Below are 16,587 nucleotides of genomic sequence, written 5' to 3'. Positions count from 1 at the left end.
TGGTGTGAACCTGCATATATCGAGTCGAAAAAGACCAATTGAAAATTTATTATTGCCTACAGCGTAATTAACTCATATCAGCTGGATTACTCGAAGAGGTGGACATTACATGCAAAAGAAACTGCAGTGTTATTTAACCTTCTATTTATTCCTGTAATGAAAGTGAAGCCGAGAAGCTTGTAATGAAGTGACATCACGTCGCAGGAATGCAGTGCCTATAGCACCATTTACGATAAATACTTGTTAAAAACTTGAGGCGAAATGCATTGGTGTCCCATCACTAGAAAATTGTGATAAAAAGAAAGATAAGGGCGCAATGTGTTTCTACCGTGTATGGATAACCCCGTGATGCTTTTCGAAAGAAACTGCACTAATCAAAAAACCCAGAACAAAGTCCGGTTTCATGTACCGTCTATCATCACAGGTGCGAGGTATAGCGAGCAATTTGCATTCGTCTGTTGGCGTATTTCAGACCCCAAAGCGATAGTGAGTCGACAGAGCTCGCACAAGGCAGGGCGAAGGACAGGCACGTATATAGCTTGTGAGCAGTTTACGGGCTGGGTCTGCGAATATGTAACTTGGATCTGATCGACGCCATCAGAGCACGCTGGCAGTCGAACGTTGCGTGACGCAGACAACTCGAGCCAGCGCAGAATGAGACGTCACGAGAAGACGCGGTGCTGATGCCGAGGAACACCAGCGCGACGGAGGAGATCATCGACTGCGAAAAACAAACGAGAGGGCCAGCAGCAGCGAGAAGACACGGCACTTGACTCGGCGCAACGAGGTGCTCAGGCAGAGCCTAAGTTGAAAAACTTGTTCCCGGGTCATCGAGGCTCGCGCCAACATTATTGCGCAGGGAGCACCGAAAGCGACGCCCCCCGATGCGCTGCATACGCGACAGAGAGAGAGAGAGGAGGGGCGACGAGCACGTGATCGCCTTGCAGCGGATGTTTTTATTTGTCGCCGCGGTGTGTGTGTGTGTCTACAGTATACACAGCCTCGTGAGTGTGCACGCTACAGGCACGCCCGGTCGGTACATTCGAGCGCTGTCACCTGACTCAAATTACCTGAAGCGGGGAAATTCGCCCAAAATATTGGCTTACGGTCGCAATTTCTAGCTTGAGAGGACAAGCGAGGTGAGAGGTTGAAAAAACGGCACTGTGGGCTTTTCGTTAGTGCTCTCACGAAAATATCCTTCCGCAAGGAGACTTTTGACGCGGTGCCCTTTCGTAGTAGCACTGTTTCTAAAATTGGCTTTAAAGTATTTACCAAACACGCGCCTATCGTACTTCCAGCACCCCCCCCCCCCCAAAAAAAAAAAAAAAAATTCTTATAGTGTCTTCTTCGTATGCAAAACGAAGATATCCACAAATTCAGTTCAGTTTATAGCACGTGCGCGAGAAAATGCATGTCATTTTGGCGCCGTGCAACAGCTGCCCTGCCACTTCCGCGTCCATATAGTCTGTGAGATAAAACCAACAGCTTTTCTATTTCTTGTTCCTGCTTGCTGAGTCAGATTATAACTGCGATGCTGGTTTGGGTCTCGATCGTTGCAGGTGGTGTAGTCGTAAGCTAGGTATTGACACAATTAACGGTTATGGGAGGAAAAGCAAAGCGATTATGGGAGGAAACGCGCAAGAGCGCCACAACCGATAACGATGGAGTAGCGGAAGCATTACAGGAATGAGATGCCTTCTTGGTCTCGTAAGTTTTCTCAGCACAGAATTTCTCGGTTTTCTCACAACAACCACGACAACAACATTTTAACTAACCTTAATTTAAAATATGGAAATACATAAAAAGATTGCATCCGTAGCGTTAGAGTTGACGAAGTATGCTGGCGGAAATTTTCAGGCAATTTGTGGGCTGCTATTAATAATACATTCTTGGCGAAATGTACGGATGAAATATCGCAAGTACGCCGTAGCTTACTGTGACGGTGAACCATTATACTTAGCGGGATCATGTGCTGCATGCGCAATGGGGACCAAGCGTACAGGTGAGGACTCCCAGTTCAAAGCTGTGTGCGTATGTTGCGACAAGGCAGTTTAGTTGCTTCACGGGCGTAGTGGTGCGTAAACTTTACAGCTTGAGTGTACAAGCCTGTAACTGTGCTCTGAATTATCGAGACCATAGAAATGGGGACCAAGTTCTGGTTTATTAGTGAGACAGACAAAAAATTACCTTGTTCACATCCATGTGTGCGAGGTGACGCCCCTTAGGTCACTTCGTTTTATTTAACATCTAACTGTCTGTGTAGTACTTCCTAGCCCGCACTTGGCTTTATGAGCGCTAATATTAAAAAAAAGTGATACAACCTCCGCCTAAGAGTACTTCGTGCGCAATATGCATGCAAGTTTCAAAGAAAATTAGTTTTAGTTTTATTTGAAGAGGAACTGCGTGTATTTGACGTAAAGGTTCGTGTTGCTGGGCTGCATGGGTACTCAGCCATCAGCTTAAGAAACAAACGGAGCCACTCGGATTCAGTGCAGTGCATAGCGTATATATGAGACCGTCTGTTGTTGGGGGCCCAATGGAGCCCGCGATTGGCCTTCAAGATCTGTTTCACAAATTCAAGCTTTGCCCTATTAACGGGCAGATCTAAGCTCGGTAGGTTAGGACTATGCATTGTGCGGAACCTGTGACAATAAATAATTACGAAAATACGCAGTCTGTTATCGTGCACTTTCTGAGATGGACAAGTGAGGACTCCCAGTTCAAGGCTGTGTGCGTAAGTTGCGACAAGGCAGTTTAGTTGCTTCACGGGCGCAGTGGCGCGTAAACTTTATAGCTCGAGTGTATACAAGCCTGTAACTGTGCTCTGAATTATCGAGACCATAGAAATAGGGTGGACAGAAATTGGTGCGCAACCAAGTAAGTTGGAATTGTGGTTAGTATTTCTGTCGACTATAGTCAGGCGACGCGGTAGACGTCGAAGCATGCGCGAATACGGTAAGTCAGTGAGCTCACCCTTCGGGCCGCTCTGCGGTGAGGCAAAGAGTGCGGCTTGTCGAGCGGGGGCCTCGTTACCCGAGCGGTCATCAGATATGCGGCGGGAGCCACGCGCCGGGGAGAGCCCCGGGGACGTCAGGCCAGGGATGGGGCGCGACCAAAAAAAAGACAATCGAGTGCATCAAGCGAATGAGATAAGCCTCTCTAGGCGGGACAGACGGAAAGGGAGTCCCCCATCTGCTCGGCTCGAGTGGTGGCCCCGTCCCGTGTTTGTGCCCTCGAGAGCGTGTTCCGCGGCGCTTATCGTGGCGCAGACCGGCGCGTTTGCGTAACAGATGGGCGCGCCTCGCCGCAGGCCATCGTGTACGAGGGACAGGACAAGAACCCCGAGATGTGCCGGGTGCTGCTGACGCACGAGGTGATGTGCAGGTGAGTGGAGCGAGGCATGCCCGTCCGAACGCGCGCTCACGCCGGCTTCTCCGTGCAGTCGCTGCTGCGACAAGAAGAGCTGCGGAAACCGCAACGAGACGCCCTCGGACCCGGTCATCATCGACAGGTGAGTCCCGAAAGGGGAATCGCGCCTTCAAGGTGGCTGCCATCTGTCGCCAGAGGAGCATCCACAATCACAAAGGCCGCGGGTCACCATATGGCTCCCGGCACGTGTGTTTGCGCGCGCGCGCTCATTAAAGCGCCCGGGGGACCGCGTCCTCCCCATTACACCGTTCGTTAGCGGGATTGCGGGGAATAACGACGTCCCCCCCGTCCGGCTTTTGTGGCCCGGCCACCTTGCGCCGTCCTCCATATGTCACCCCGCGCGCGGGAGCCCCGCTCCCCGACACCAGTCGCGTGCCGCCGCCAGATTGGCCGGGGCTTCCGACCCGCGCGCCGGCAAGACGCGCGCGCCCCGAGCGTTTTTTTTGTTTTGTTGTGTTTGTTTGTTTTGCTTTTAACGCGTTATAGTTGGCCGCTGCAAGCGAGCCAGCTATTCCGCGGGCACCTGCGACTACGGCCCGTCGAAGCATTCCGCGTCCCCCCCCCCCCCTTTTTTTTTTTTTTTTTGTTGTCGTTGCACTCAAGTCGGAGACATTATTGGGAACTTTATGATATTGTGCAAATAACGTTGTACTTGTGTATTTTAGACCGCGTTGTCCTCGTCTTTTATAGTGCTCGACGTTTTTATAAACGCGGTTGACGCATTGTTAGTTTCTACAGTTGTATGTGGACCTAATAAAAATGAAAGAAAAGAAAATAACTAAATTTTGGCTCTAGTCAAGGAGGCCCACTACAGTCGGAAGATACAAATTAAAAAAAAAATTGCGGGGTTGCTGGTAAAGTGGGAGCGGTAATCTCGTAGGGTTAGTCTTTAAAGTATAAAACAAACGAAAAAAAAAAAAAGAATTGCTCAACAAACGTGCCAGCGCTTGGACGCATCTGTAGATACACACGTATATCTCGGGTTGCTTCGCTGAACGATCAAAATAGATTAAGGAGTAGAAAAAAAAGCATTGGATCATCTTCAAGGTTGGCTATTGTTGATACACGTTTCCACGAGCGCCTGTGAGCAGCACAGCACTTGCCTATTTATTTCACTTTCTGCGATGTCTACGACTGGACAATACCAAAGGAGCCGATAAAGCGTTATTTCACATTATAGGGATGCTTGTATTTGGCTAAATCTCGCCACATATGGTTTTTTGCTTCGGGGAATCCACGTAATAGAAGCTGTTGCATCAGCCCGCTAAAAACCGCCGCATCTGTGCTCAACGCTTGACACGCACTCCAAAAAGCGCTTCTCAAAACCTCCTTTATTTTTTTTTTTTCGCTTCCATTAAAGAGAGCGAAGCGCAGAGGAGGAGGGAAGGAAGCCGCCCTGGGAATAATTTGCCGAGTGACTGAGTGCTGGCCTAAATCCTCCGTGGCCTTATGGCTGCATTTATCTTGTACGTCTCAGAAGAGTCACCGGATTAGGGACTTAAGCGGCCGCTGACACGTTTTGCCATCTTTTCTCATTTTCACGTTCTCTGAGGTTAAAAAGAACGGCGCGTATTTTTGTATAGATGTGCACGTCCGTCGGTCTTTCGAAGCCCTAAGCTAGCGGTAGTCGTGCAAAGTCTCAAGTAATGGATATGTTGTGCGGAAGAAAAGCGAACGCTAAACCTTAAGATGACATTGTTTTGTTCTTTGCGCTTTCTAGCGATTCAAGCGAACGTAAAGTTATTGCCTGGGCGCTCTGTAAAACGTGCCACAGCCGGCTTTCCGGAAACATTGGTTGCTCGTGCGTCGAGTCAACGGTATCAGGATTAACTCGTAGAAAGATGATGAGGTTTGGACAGTTCTCGCGGGAGATGTCGATCACTTGCTTTTTCTAAACCCTTATGAGGACAGAGGTCGAGGAGTAACCAATGATGGTTTCCTAATGGCATAATTTGCCTGGTCGTATATAATTTCTTACTTCGTGCTCGCTCGAAAATGTTAAATATTTGCTGATATTCTGACTATAAAATCAATATCTGCGCAGCAGGAAATCCGTGCAGAGACATAGACGTGTACGCACTATAATCTGTTCGTAATCGAGTTGAAGCGAGTAATGTTCGGTACATTCAGGTGCACGCCACCATATCCGTCACTGTTACGAGGGAAGCACACACCTATAAGGGCTTTGTCGTTGTTCATATACGCTAGGGCTGTCTCGTTACACTACCTTGTGTCACAGCGTGCGCTCGGCCATTACTACACCAACACTTGTCGCGTCTCCGTTGCTTTACGTGCTCTATCGCTTCCGGCCACATACATTTGGTTTGTTAAACGCTCTTTAATATCTCTATACTATCTACTCGTTACTATCTACTGTACTTATATCAAATATTGCGTGCAACTGTCGCAGAAGGTAAAATTATTTGCGAGTAAAAGCAAAAATATTTACATTTGAATGCGTGCGAGCTTTCACATGAATATGCTCACATTCCAGTCGGAGGCGACCTTCAGAACGCCCTCGGCACGCGGACCACCCAGGAAACACGCACAAGGGGGGCAGAATGCCACATGCATCACCTGTGTTTTCAAAGTGTCTCATATATATGAGTTAGAAAACAGCGTTAATTGTAGTAATGGGATCAGAACTGGAAGCGTACGTCGTCTGGAATCGTCTGCAAAAGGTGATTTGTAAGGAGGCCATTTGAGCGCAAAGCAACGTTTGTGTGCGGGCTTTGGTCATCCTCAGTGGTTTCATCTCGAACTAAATGGGAAATTCATCAGACGAATCAAGAGATAATCGTGCATCCACGATTAATTCCTTCGCTTTTTGACCTTCTTATTTAAAATGCGTGCATCAAGACAAAGATAATGTTCAATAGCCTGGCAAGGGAACAAGAATTCAGGATCACCAGTCAGCCTCTAGAGTCTGTAAAGGAGTACGTTTATCTAGGTCAATTACTCACAGGGGACCCTGATCATGAGAAAGAAATTTACAGAAGAATAAAATTGGGTTGGAGTGCATACGGCAGGCATTGCCAAATCCTGACTGGGAGCTTACCACTGTCGTTGAAAAGAAAAGTGTGCAATCATTGCATTCTACTGGTGCTAACATATGGGGCAGTAACTTGGAGGTTAACAAAGAAGCTCGAGAACAAGTTAAGGACCGCACAAAGAGCGATGGAACGAAAAATCTTAGGAGTAACGTTAAGAGACAGGAAGAGAGCGGTGTGGATCAGAGAGCAAACGGGGATAGCCGATATTCTAGTTGACATTAAGAGGGGAAAATGGAGCTGGGCAGGCCATGTAATACGTAGGATGGATAACCGGTGGACCATTAGAGTTACAGAATGGGTGCCAAGTGAACGGCAGAAAACTAGGTGGGGTGATGATGTTAGGAGAGAGAGAGAAAGAATGCATAGAAAGGCAGGGAGGTTAACCAGATGTAGTTCCGGTTGGCTGCCCTGCACGGGGGAAGGAGTAGGGGGATAAAAAAGAAAAAGAGAGAGGAAGGGGGAGAGAGACAAAGAGAGACGAGCACAAGCAAACTGCGTACGCTATAGAGCGGTAGGGGGCGGCGTTCTTAAAGTCTATCGTGAAGGCACGTAGACCGCAGGAACCTTAGTAACGCGAGCAAGGCCTTCAGCGCGGATGTTCTGTCGGAGCACTGACCTAAAGCTTTTAGTTCCGTTAGTGGACGATTGTCCAATTGGTCCAGCACTCCGCACAGCACTTGTCTCTCCGCACTATAGCGCGGGCAGACACAGATAATGCGTCTGAGCGTCTCATCACTGCTGCACATATCGCACGTGGGGTTGTTGGTCATTCCAATAAGCAAAGCATATGAGTTCGTAAACGCAACGCCTAGCCACAGACGGTACAGCAGCATGGCCTGTTCACGTCGTGGTAATCCAGGCGGGAGATGCATCCGTATATCCAGAGAAAACGAACGCAAACGGCACATGGTGAAAGTGTTCGAGTCCCACAGGGGCAAAACACATTCACGGAACACCAATCGCAGTCCAGCCGCAGCGTCTGTTCGCGAAAATGGAATGAAGGCACATTGACCACTTTCATGTGCAAATCGGGCGGCCTCGTCGGCGTGGTCATTCCCGCTGATGTTGCAATGTTCTGGAAGCCATTGGAAGATTATGTTGTGTCCCTTGTCATAACTGCCATTATATATCTCTCGTATTTCTGAGGTCAATTGTTCGTTGGGTCCGTGGCGCATGAGGCTTTGTATGCACTGAAGGGCTGCCTTGGAATCACTGAAAACTGTCCATTGTTGTGGTGGTTCCTGATTAATGAAATCCAGTGCAGCACGGAGTGCCGCAATTTGCAGGCGCATGTTGGAATCAGCTAGCGCAAGACAGGTGTGATTGGAGATCGCAGGGAGAGGCCTTTGTCCTGCAGTGGACATAAATATAGGATGAAGATGGTGATGATGATGATGATGATGATGATGATGATGATGATGATGATGTGTGCCTGTTTCTATAGCTACATTTCTTTAAAATAATTTTGGCCATTTGAAACAGCAAGCCGCAAACAGCAAGGTGGACCCCCTTTAGTAGTTGTTCTGTCTCGCATCTTTTCTCTCTATAGTGTCGGATGCATTTGATGATGCTGCAAACTCAACTACGAGTATATTGTGAGGTCGCGTGGTGAAGGGCGAAATGTATTTGCGTAGGGCCTGAATAAGCTGACATCAAATACGGGTAATGGTCATATGCAGCTTTTATTGTGTATTTATTGTTAGTACGCGCTTTTGTTACGTACGGCTTCTGCACCCACGCTGAGGGAGATAACGACAGCAAATGCGGTGGATATCAACAGTACCTGAATCCGAGAAGATAAATACCTTACTTTGTACTCGGCGAGATTAAATCCAATTTCAAGAATGATAGTTTAGAAGGAAAAACAAATGTTCTCAAGTCAAACTAGTTTGATCAATAAGACCCGTGACGTGTTACTAATGGATGGATGGATGGAAAAACTTTATTGAGGTCCATCGGGTCGCGCTAGTTTCCTATCCCGAAGCGGGCCGTTCCCACGTTGGGACCGATAGGCCTAGCCTTTCGGCCGTTTCGTGGGCCGGTTGGACTGCCCATAGCTGTTCATCTAATAATGAAATCAAATAATTCAAGCCTGAAACGATTTCCAATAGCAATGGCCGACACCAAATACTTTTTTCCGAAAAAGAATTCGTACTAGCAATATACTACTAGGAATATAGCTTGCTCACAAATCCTGAAGGTACAGCAAGCGGGTTCAGTAGCATTTTTGCTGCTGTTACCTGATGTTCCCGGCACGGATGACGGTCGTGCATCGCGCTTGGCACCAAAATCGCTTTATCTTTTTCTAACTACGCCCAGTGAAGTTCGTGCCGGGAATATAAAACCTAAAAATGCTACTCCTGCATGGTTTAGACATCATAGACTCCTATAACACCAAGAAAATCGTTGACAACATATGTGAAAGCATTCAGTCGCGTTGTAAATATAACCTTCAAAATGGCCATTTTTCATAGTGGCTTAAAAAAGAAAACTAATTTATTTCGGTGTTAATATCCTTACCGTATTTTAGTAAAGTTGTAGAAAAGCTAATTGACCAGCGCGTATGGTGCAAGTTCGAGCTGTTGACAGCAAAACAGTTTGGTTTTGGGTCCGGGATATTCTACCAACCTTGGTTTAATCGCGCTCACTGGCAAGATCAAAATCGAAGTTGATAATGGTAGATTTGTAGGATCTCTTTATCCATTACACAAGAGCATTAATCATAACATTCTTTTCAGTAAACTAAGCGCGCATAACTGCACCATCTTGAGAACGACTTTGCAGTTACGCGGCATAGCAGCAACGTTTTCGTTTCAGGAGCCCTGTCTGACACAAACATAATTAACACTGGCCTACCACAGAGGCTTATTCTGGGTCCCCTCTTGTTCCTTATAGTTATTTATGATTTTCCAAACTCTGCAGAATGTCTTCTGTAGAGACGAAACTATGTTTACATTTCACATAATGACATGTGCGCACTAACTGAGCATTTAAATGATGAACTAAATAACATTGGCAGCGGGTGTCAAAGAAGTTAATTGCTTATTAAAACAGCCTGTGTGCAGCTTGTAAATATTTTTTGGCGGCTTTTGTTAATTTCTTTCAATTTTTTTCAGGCAGAATATTTGCCACTTGTGCAGCAACACGGCGCGGAAGATTTCTATAGGCATATTTATGAAAAAGGGTTCGTGGCATAATGGCCTCTTTTCAGTTCAGTTTCAATATCAGTTCACTTCCAGTTTAAATTTGCCCTTAACTTAAATTGTTGGCTTTTACACGCCAAAACCACGATATGATTATGAAGCACACCGAAGTGGCTGGACCCCGGATTGATTTTCACCACTTGGGGTTCTTTAAGGTTCACTCAATGCACGGGCGTTTCTGCATCCCGTCTGAATGGGGCCGGGATTCGATCCCGCGACCTCGTTCTCAGCAGCGCGACGCACTGAGCTACCGCGGCGGTATATAGGCTTTCGTGTGTGTTCACAACTGGTTCTTTATCTTAAAAAAAAATATCAGAGAGTCGCCGTAAGGGCGAAGCAATGAATGCGATAGCAACATGTTAGAATATTACACAAAGGCTCGTAGCGGTAGTGGCAGTTATGAATGGAAGTAAACGTAAGCTGACGAAGTAAAAATACGAGATGTTGTGCTAGGGGTCCTCTGTTTCAATCCTGCTATCGAACAATTGTATTTATGTTTATTAATTAAAGCCAATGTCTTTCTTAGCAACTTTACACCCACTGCCTAATTCACCAACTTAATTACCCGTAATAGGCCGGTGAGCCATCCCTCTCTCAATAAAGCTTTACCATACCATACCATACAACCACTTTTCCGTATCGGGTATGTTTCAAACCTCTTTCCTGGGCCGATCCCGAAGGTGTGCACAGCTGTGCCAATAAAATTGCATCATTTGCAGGTTTGAGCTCTGTTATTGTTTCGCACTTTTAATATTTAAGCGACGCCAACGACGACTGCAAAAAGTTGCTTGGAGTGTCCATATAATTTCTATCGCAAAAAAAAACAGCAAAAAAACTGCATCATTAGTGCAGGCATGCTTGTCACGAAACATCGGCAGTAGCCGCACTATTCTTAAAAATAGTTATTGCCGTAATGCTGTGAAAGCAGTCAAGCGATAGCCTAAAGATTATACTGCAAAGTAGAGTATATGGACTAATCACTGCCACATACTTCATTTGCGCTGATAAATAGCTTCCATAAGGTGAACATCAGAAGCCATACTGACGTTCGAAGTCTGAAAGATAATGGAAATCGCACCAGCTTCATAGTGAGGTGACTGGGAGCGACAATTCTCACATGTATAGAAAAGCTGGATATTTGCGAATGCAATGGGTGCCTTTAAAGCGACATAGGGGAGAAGCAGTGTTAATAACGGTGGATGAACAAATCATTGCTTCACTTGGCACTTCGAAGTCGAATTAAGGAGGAGGAGGAGGAGGAGAAGAGAAGGCAGGGATGTTAATCAGAAATGCGTCTGGTTGGCTACCCTACTCTGGGGGACGGGAAAGAGGGAATAGAAAGATGAGATAGAGAGAGGAGGGGGGGGGGGGAGGACACGGTGTGCTCGCGCACGTACGCGGAGGGCCTGCGCAATTCAAAAGCGTTCACATAGCCCAGTCGACCTCAGAAATAACAACAGTGCCTTCACAGCTTTGTGGGCCGACGACAATTGTAAAAATTAATTCCCACTGAAATGCACGACAAGGACCAAATTCACAAAACCATGAGCCGGGTGCCTTCGCTGAAAAATTGTCCAGCAGCACGAAGGATCTGCTCTTACGAACAGTTGTGACGTAAGGATATCGCTTCGTGAATACGCGTCCAGATGGCCCGCTCGCTCGACACGCACTTGTGTGTTTTGCCATGAACAAGCTTTGAGCAGCGTATACTTCTAATTCTGGTGTCCAAAGGGGTCGCGGCTATGCCGTGCCTTCACTTGTTCCACGGCAGTCAGCGGAAAGGGCAGTTGAGTGCAGCCAGCAGAACACTGGGTGGCACAGGTCAGTAAGAATGGTGTTGGTGGCAGTTTATGGCAAGCAGTAGGTGGTGGGGAAACACGCCTAAGCTCTTCGCTATCAACACGATGCCGTCGCTGGGAAAATTTAAACCGTGTTGCATGATGTTGCAGTATTTCGCCATTTCCTGCAAAGGGGCGTCCAAAAGTAACGGCCGCCCCTCCCGAGCCGGGGGTGCGCGCGGCCACTTATCGCGTCGCAACCTGCCGCCCAAGAGGCAACGGAACGGGTGGCTTCCTTCACGGCCGTGACTCAGGCACTCGGCTGCCAGCCGTTCGCGAGGGTGTGACCACGCGCGGCGGGTCGAGAGGCCGGCGGCGGGGTTCCACGCCCCAGCGGCGCCGAGATTAACAGGTGCGGAGGCAGGCGCCGCTGCGCGCGCCCGATAGACGCGGATCGCTGGCGAAGCCAGGTCCCGTGACGGCAGCCGCGACTCTGGCGCGCCCAGATACGAGCGCCACTTGCGTGGAGCTTTGGCGGAGGGCCGAGATTCTCCCGTTTTGCTCGCACGATGCTGCGCTCGCAAGTGAAGCTTACTCGTACTGGAGCCGTCTCACATTTAAACACTGCTAATTATTGAAAAAAAAAAAATGCTGAAAAAGATGGCGCCACTGCGTACACGTAACCAACTGTGTCTTCGGTTAGTTGCAGTGTTCTAATTAGGTTAATAATATAATTGTGAAATCGCCCATTTTTGATCCACTTTATTTGCTAGACACAGAGAGAGACAAAAAGCCATTTGAAGCCGGGAAAATTTTCAAGAAAAAAAGAACCTGAACGCGGTAAAAAAGAACATTCGAGGCAGGTGCGGGCCGAACCCGCGACCTCCTCGTGAGTTGTGATACGGCGACGGCTGAAGGATATGAGACAGCAGTGCGCGAATTACGGTATAGTTAACCGAGGCCCCGATCGCACAGCCTCCGCGAAACGTTTTTCGTAATTCACGAATGAGCTTTATCAGCAAGAGCATCACCTCTTCGCTGGTACGACGTTGTGAATGTTTGCTGTTCCTCGCTTCGAAAGGCTGGCTTGTTGCCAATTGCCTTTGTGTGCCGATACGGGAGTATATGATACAAGCGGTGGCTTTTCCTGCTACCGTGCCCTGGACGACGGTGAATATCTGCCAACTCATCTTGTCTCTTTCTTTTTTTCGTACTCTTAATTTTTTAAAAAATATACATACACGACCTCAAAAGGCAGTGTTGAGTGCAGCAGAACTGTGATTTCCTTCGTTAACCGTCTTTATTTTGCATTCTCTTTCCCACGTGAAATGTTCGTGTGACTTTTTATGCGCTTTCCAAAAGTAATATCGTCGCCGCTTTGAGTTGATTGCTGATACAATCGAAGAATATTACTTCGACTGGTCTCGGGAACCTTTCATGAGGTAATTTTATGTCTTACACTGGCGACGGTGTGCAAACCCACTGTTACCGACGTCCTAAATGTGCAGTGTGAACCAGCGTTTGTGGCTTGTCCCCAGACCGAGGTTAAAATCCAAATCAAATTTTGAATTACGCTCAGCTATCTTGCTACTTTCCCCTTCGTGGGAGGTGAGTGAGAGCCCTGTTATCCGTAGACTTGCAAGGTGAATACGAAAATATCGTCAGCGCTCATTATCTTCTGGTTTCATAAATGCGCAGTACCCGCCGTCCGGAGTGCTGTTTCTCGTCTCGCTGGCAGAGACGGTAGCGAATGTTCCACAGAATGAGACATTGGTGCAAAATTCAGGTGCCCATGTCCCAAAGCCTTCCGTTCGTGTAAGCGCTGTTTGCTATGACCAACGTCATGGGCCCACACAGGCCGAGCACCAACAGTTCTATCGTAAGGCCATTTTTGTGAATACGGGCCCAGATGATTTCCGGTAATATGGTAGCTGGGAATTAGGGTCCGCTGATCCTACCTCCACGAAATTTTGCTTAGCCTTTATCACACTCTTGACTCACACAAATTGAGCTGAACTATGGGCCGGTTTAGTTAAGGATTTAGCGATCGTGCGAAATGCTTGATGAATGCTCTGGGGTGTCTAACCAAGTAAAATAATCTCAGGGCGTAGAAATCTTATCCTCCGGCCAGACACTTGCCTGGTGCTCTTGGTGGGTCCATCAAACATTGGGTGCGAGAAAGTATGATGTCAAAGCACACGTTGCCGAAGTGGCTAGTCAAACGGTAGAGTACACCGCTCATCACGTGCGAGCAGATGCGGGAGTTTTTGTAGACGTAATGCAGCCTGTTGTACCAGTAGACAGGGAATTAACGTCCAAACCCAACGCATGGGCTACGAGAGGCATTTTATTTCAAGGCGCAGCATGCTTTTCGTCCACACGGGAGTTAACGTCCAAACCCAACGCATGGGCTACGCGAGGCATGTTACTTCAAGGCGCAGCATGCTTTTCGTCCACACGGGAGTTAACGTCCAAACCCAACGCATGGGCTACGAGAGGCATGTTACTTCAAGGCGCAGCATGCTTTTCGTCCACACGGGAGTTCTTTTACGTCCAAAAGAACAGGCTGCTGGGCTAGTTGGTGCTGCATAACTTGAGGTAAAGCGCAAAAGAGCACGTAAGACGACAGAAGGAGACGAACACACAGCCTTACTAACAACTATTGCTACTACTAACAAAAGGTTGATAGTAGCGCTGTGTGTTCGTTTCCTCTGTCCTCCAGCGTTCCTCTTTTGCGCTTCACCTTAAGTTCTTTTACGTTCTGCCAAAACAAAGTGCACGAGCGTTTTTGCATTCCGCCCCCAACGGAATGCGGGCGCCGGATTCGGGAATCGTACCGGTGACCTCGTACTCAAAAGCGGAATGTCATAGTCGCTCAGCAACCACGGTGGCTGTAAACACTGAATGTCGTCACAAACGCTTTCTACGAGTCGTTTGTATGAGTAGCACCTACGAGCAGACCTCGCATAAGCGTTAAGTAGAATCAAGTTGCAACCATTTCTTCCATCTAGTACCTCACCTGTGTCAGTCATTGGAAATGGAAAAAGGCCAGTTTGTGTCTCAGGTTATATAGATGCATAACTTTGAGTCGTCTTCATTTGCCACTGTAGGCATTGACTCTCTAGTAACGCTTATTCGCTAGCCTGATACACGATGTTATAGGCCAAGCTATAAACAGAAGCATAAATCTGAAAAACAAAACAAAAAAACAAAATAAAGACATGATAAATAATTAATAAAAACTAGGGAGAAAGAAAGTGATGCGTTCAACTAGTGTTATTTGAAGTTCGACATAAACAAGATAAATGGTATACATACTACTCAACACTGACGTTAAAAATTTTAGTATAGGTGACTCCTTGTCTCACACCAAAAATTTATTGCGTATGACATACGTTTCTGTGACTGAAAACCAGTGGCGAAGCGTCATGCGCAAGAACCTTCGGAAGCATAAGGCGAAGCTGGCAAAGGGAATCCTCCAGAAGGCGCCTTCGTTGCAGTAAACGTCTACAGTATTTTTTTTCCCCGCTCGATCAAACTTTTTCTTAAATTGCCTGTGGAAGATATTGCTGTTCCGTCATTTCAGGTTGGTTTTTGGATAAGGCGCATACTACTTGTATCATAACTTGCACGTAAATAATTAAGGACATTGACTAATTTGCTTTTTTTATTTATCCACGTTTGGACACACAATGAGACTGCGACTAAACCACTGCAGACCAGCGGCGTGACTGCTTCGCAGAAATCTTAGAGTAGAACCGCGTTCAGGTACGGGCGTGCGAATTCGTTTTCATTACAAAACAATACCGAGGATACGGAAACAAAGCAGACTTGTGAAGATGCAAGCTGGACGGAGGTTTCTGACGAGGTGTCCTCGTAAATGAAACTTGGAACTTTCTTCTGGGACATTACGCGCAGTAGAAAGAATAGCGACGAAGTTGGAAATCAGAGGAAAAGGACGCAGGGGATTTAGCAGAGCCCTCAACAACAGCGAATTTTTTCACCCGCCGTGGTTGCTTAGTGGGTATGGTGCTGCGCTGCTGAGCACGAGGTCGTGGGATCGAATCCCGGCCACGGCGGCCGCATTTAGATGGGGGCGAAATGCAATAACACCCGTGTACGTATATTTAGGTGCACGTTAAAGAACCCCAGGTGGTCAAAATTAACCCTGAGTCCTTCACTTCGGAGTGCCTCATAATCAGATCGTGCATGGTTTCGGAACGTAAAACCCCATAGGTAAATTTTTTTAACAGCGAATTTTCTGAAGCGCGGAGTGGTGACATGCGTATGTAGTTGCTGGAAGACTGTCCATCAAAAGATCCAGCTGCAAGTGAATCGTGTGATTCATTAAAAAATAAGCCCTCGTAGCCTGGCACCCACACCAAATAAACGAAGCATGAATGACGAGCGACGAGTAAAGAGAACTTTAGTACCGTTCGCAAAATTCCCTCATGCTTCCCTTATCCTCATTTATACATATATAATTAATGAGGTTAGAGACGGAGAAGCATATAATGGCTGTCGAAACTGACGAAGGGAGTTTCTGCTCGTAGATTGTAGCGAATGCCTGTAAAATAAAGTAAAGGCCGAACGGGAGCTTTCTGGACTGATTTACTGCGATGGCGAAGAATACCTGCCTTCATTTACTGATGAAGCTCTTGTTGCAATCACTATCTTTTTTGCAGACCGTTAAGGAATCCCTCTAGCAGATGATCTAAGAGCAGTTCAGCATCCTCAGGGCACATATCGTCAAGTTTTATGCTAACAGTTGGAGCCGACACGTTGGATAAGACATGTGTCTACTGGTGGCCTTTTTCCGTGATTAGAAGAAAGGCCGTAATACTTTTTTCCCCTAACTTCGTGTTTTTACCTTTTTATATTTCTCTTTCTTTATGCCAATGACATCTGCTGGCTGGAACATGACATTTTTAATGCATGTATTGACGGCTAAGTTAATTATTTTCATGCCTCTTGAAAAGGCTTTCGCATGAAGCTGTACGAAACGTACATTCATTGTCGTCCTTGTCGTTTGAGCTTTAGTCGAAAGTTCAATAAGTCATATTTCGTTTGTGCATTTCTTTTTCCGGAAAAAGCTCGCCGTTTAGAGCAAAACAAAGGTTAAAG

The 16,587-nt window shown here is 46.9% G+C and overlaps 1 protein-coding gene across 2 annotated transcripts in view; it reads left to right on the top strand.

Moving 5' to 3' along the window:
- Positions 1 to 16,587, top strand: part of LOC119457518 (transcription factor collier-like) — a 117,742-nt gene that overhangs the window by 41,972 nt on the left and 59,183 nt on the right. For both annotated transcript variants that reach the window (XM_037719115.2, XM_049665139.1), the window contains exons 6-7: positions 3,311 to 3,384; positions 3,443 to 3,511. In XM_037719115.2, coding sequence (XP_037575043.1) covers positions 3,311 to 3,384; positions 3,443 to 3,511 — 143 coding nt within the window. The remainder of the gene's footprint in view (positions 1 to 3,310; positions 3,385 to 3,442; positions 3,512 to 16,587) is intronic.

This window comes from Dermacentor silvarum, chromosome 1, assembly GCF_013339745.2.
Source record: "Dermacentor silvarum isolate Dsil-2018 chromosome 1, BIME_Dsil_1.4, whole genome shotgun sequence".
Classification (NCBI taxonomy): Eukaryota; Metazoa; Arthropoda; class Arachnida; order Ixodida; family Ixodidae; genus Dermacentor; species Dermacentor silvarum.
Note: the sequence above shows the minus strand (reverse complement) of the source record. Positions and strands in the feature narration are given on the sequence as shown.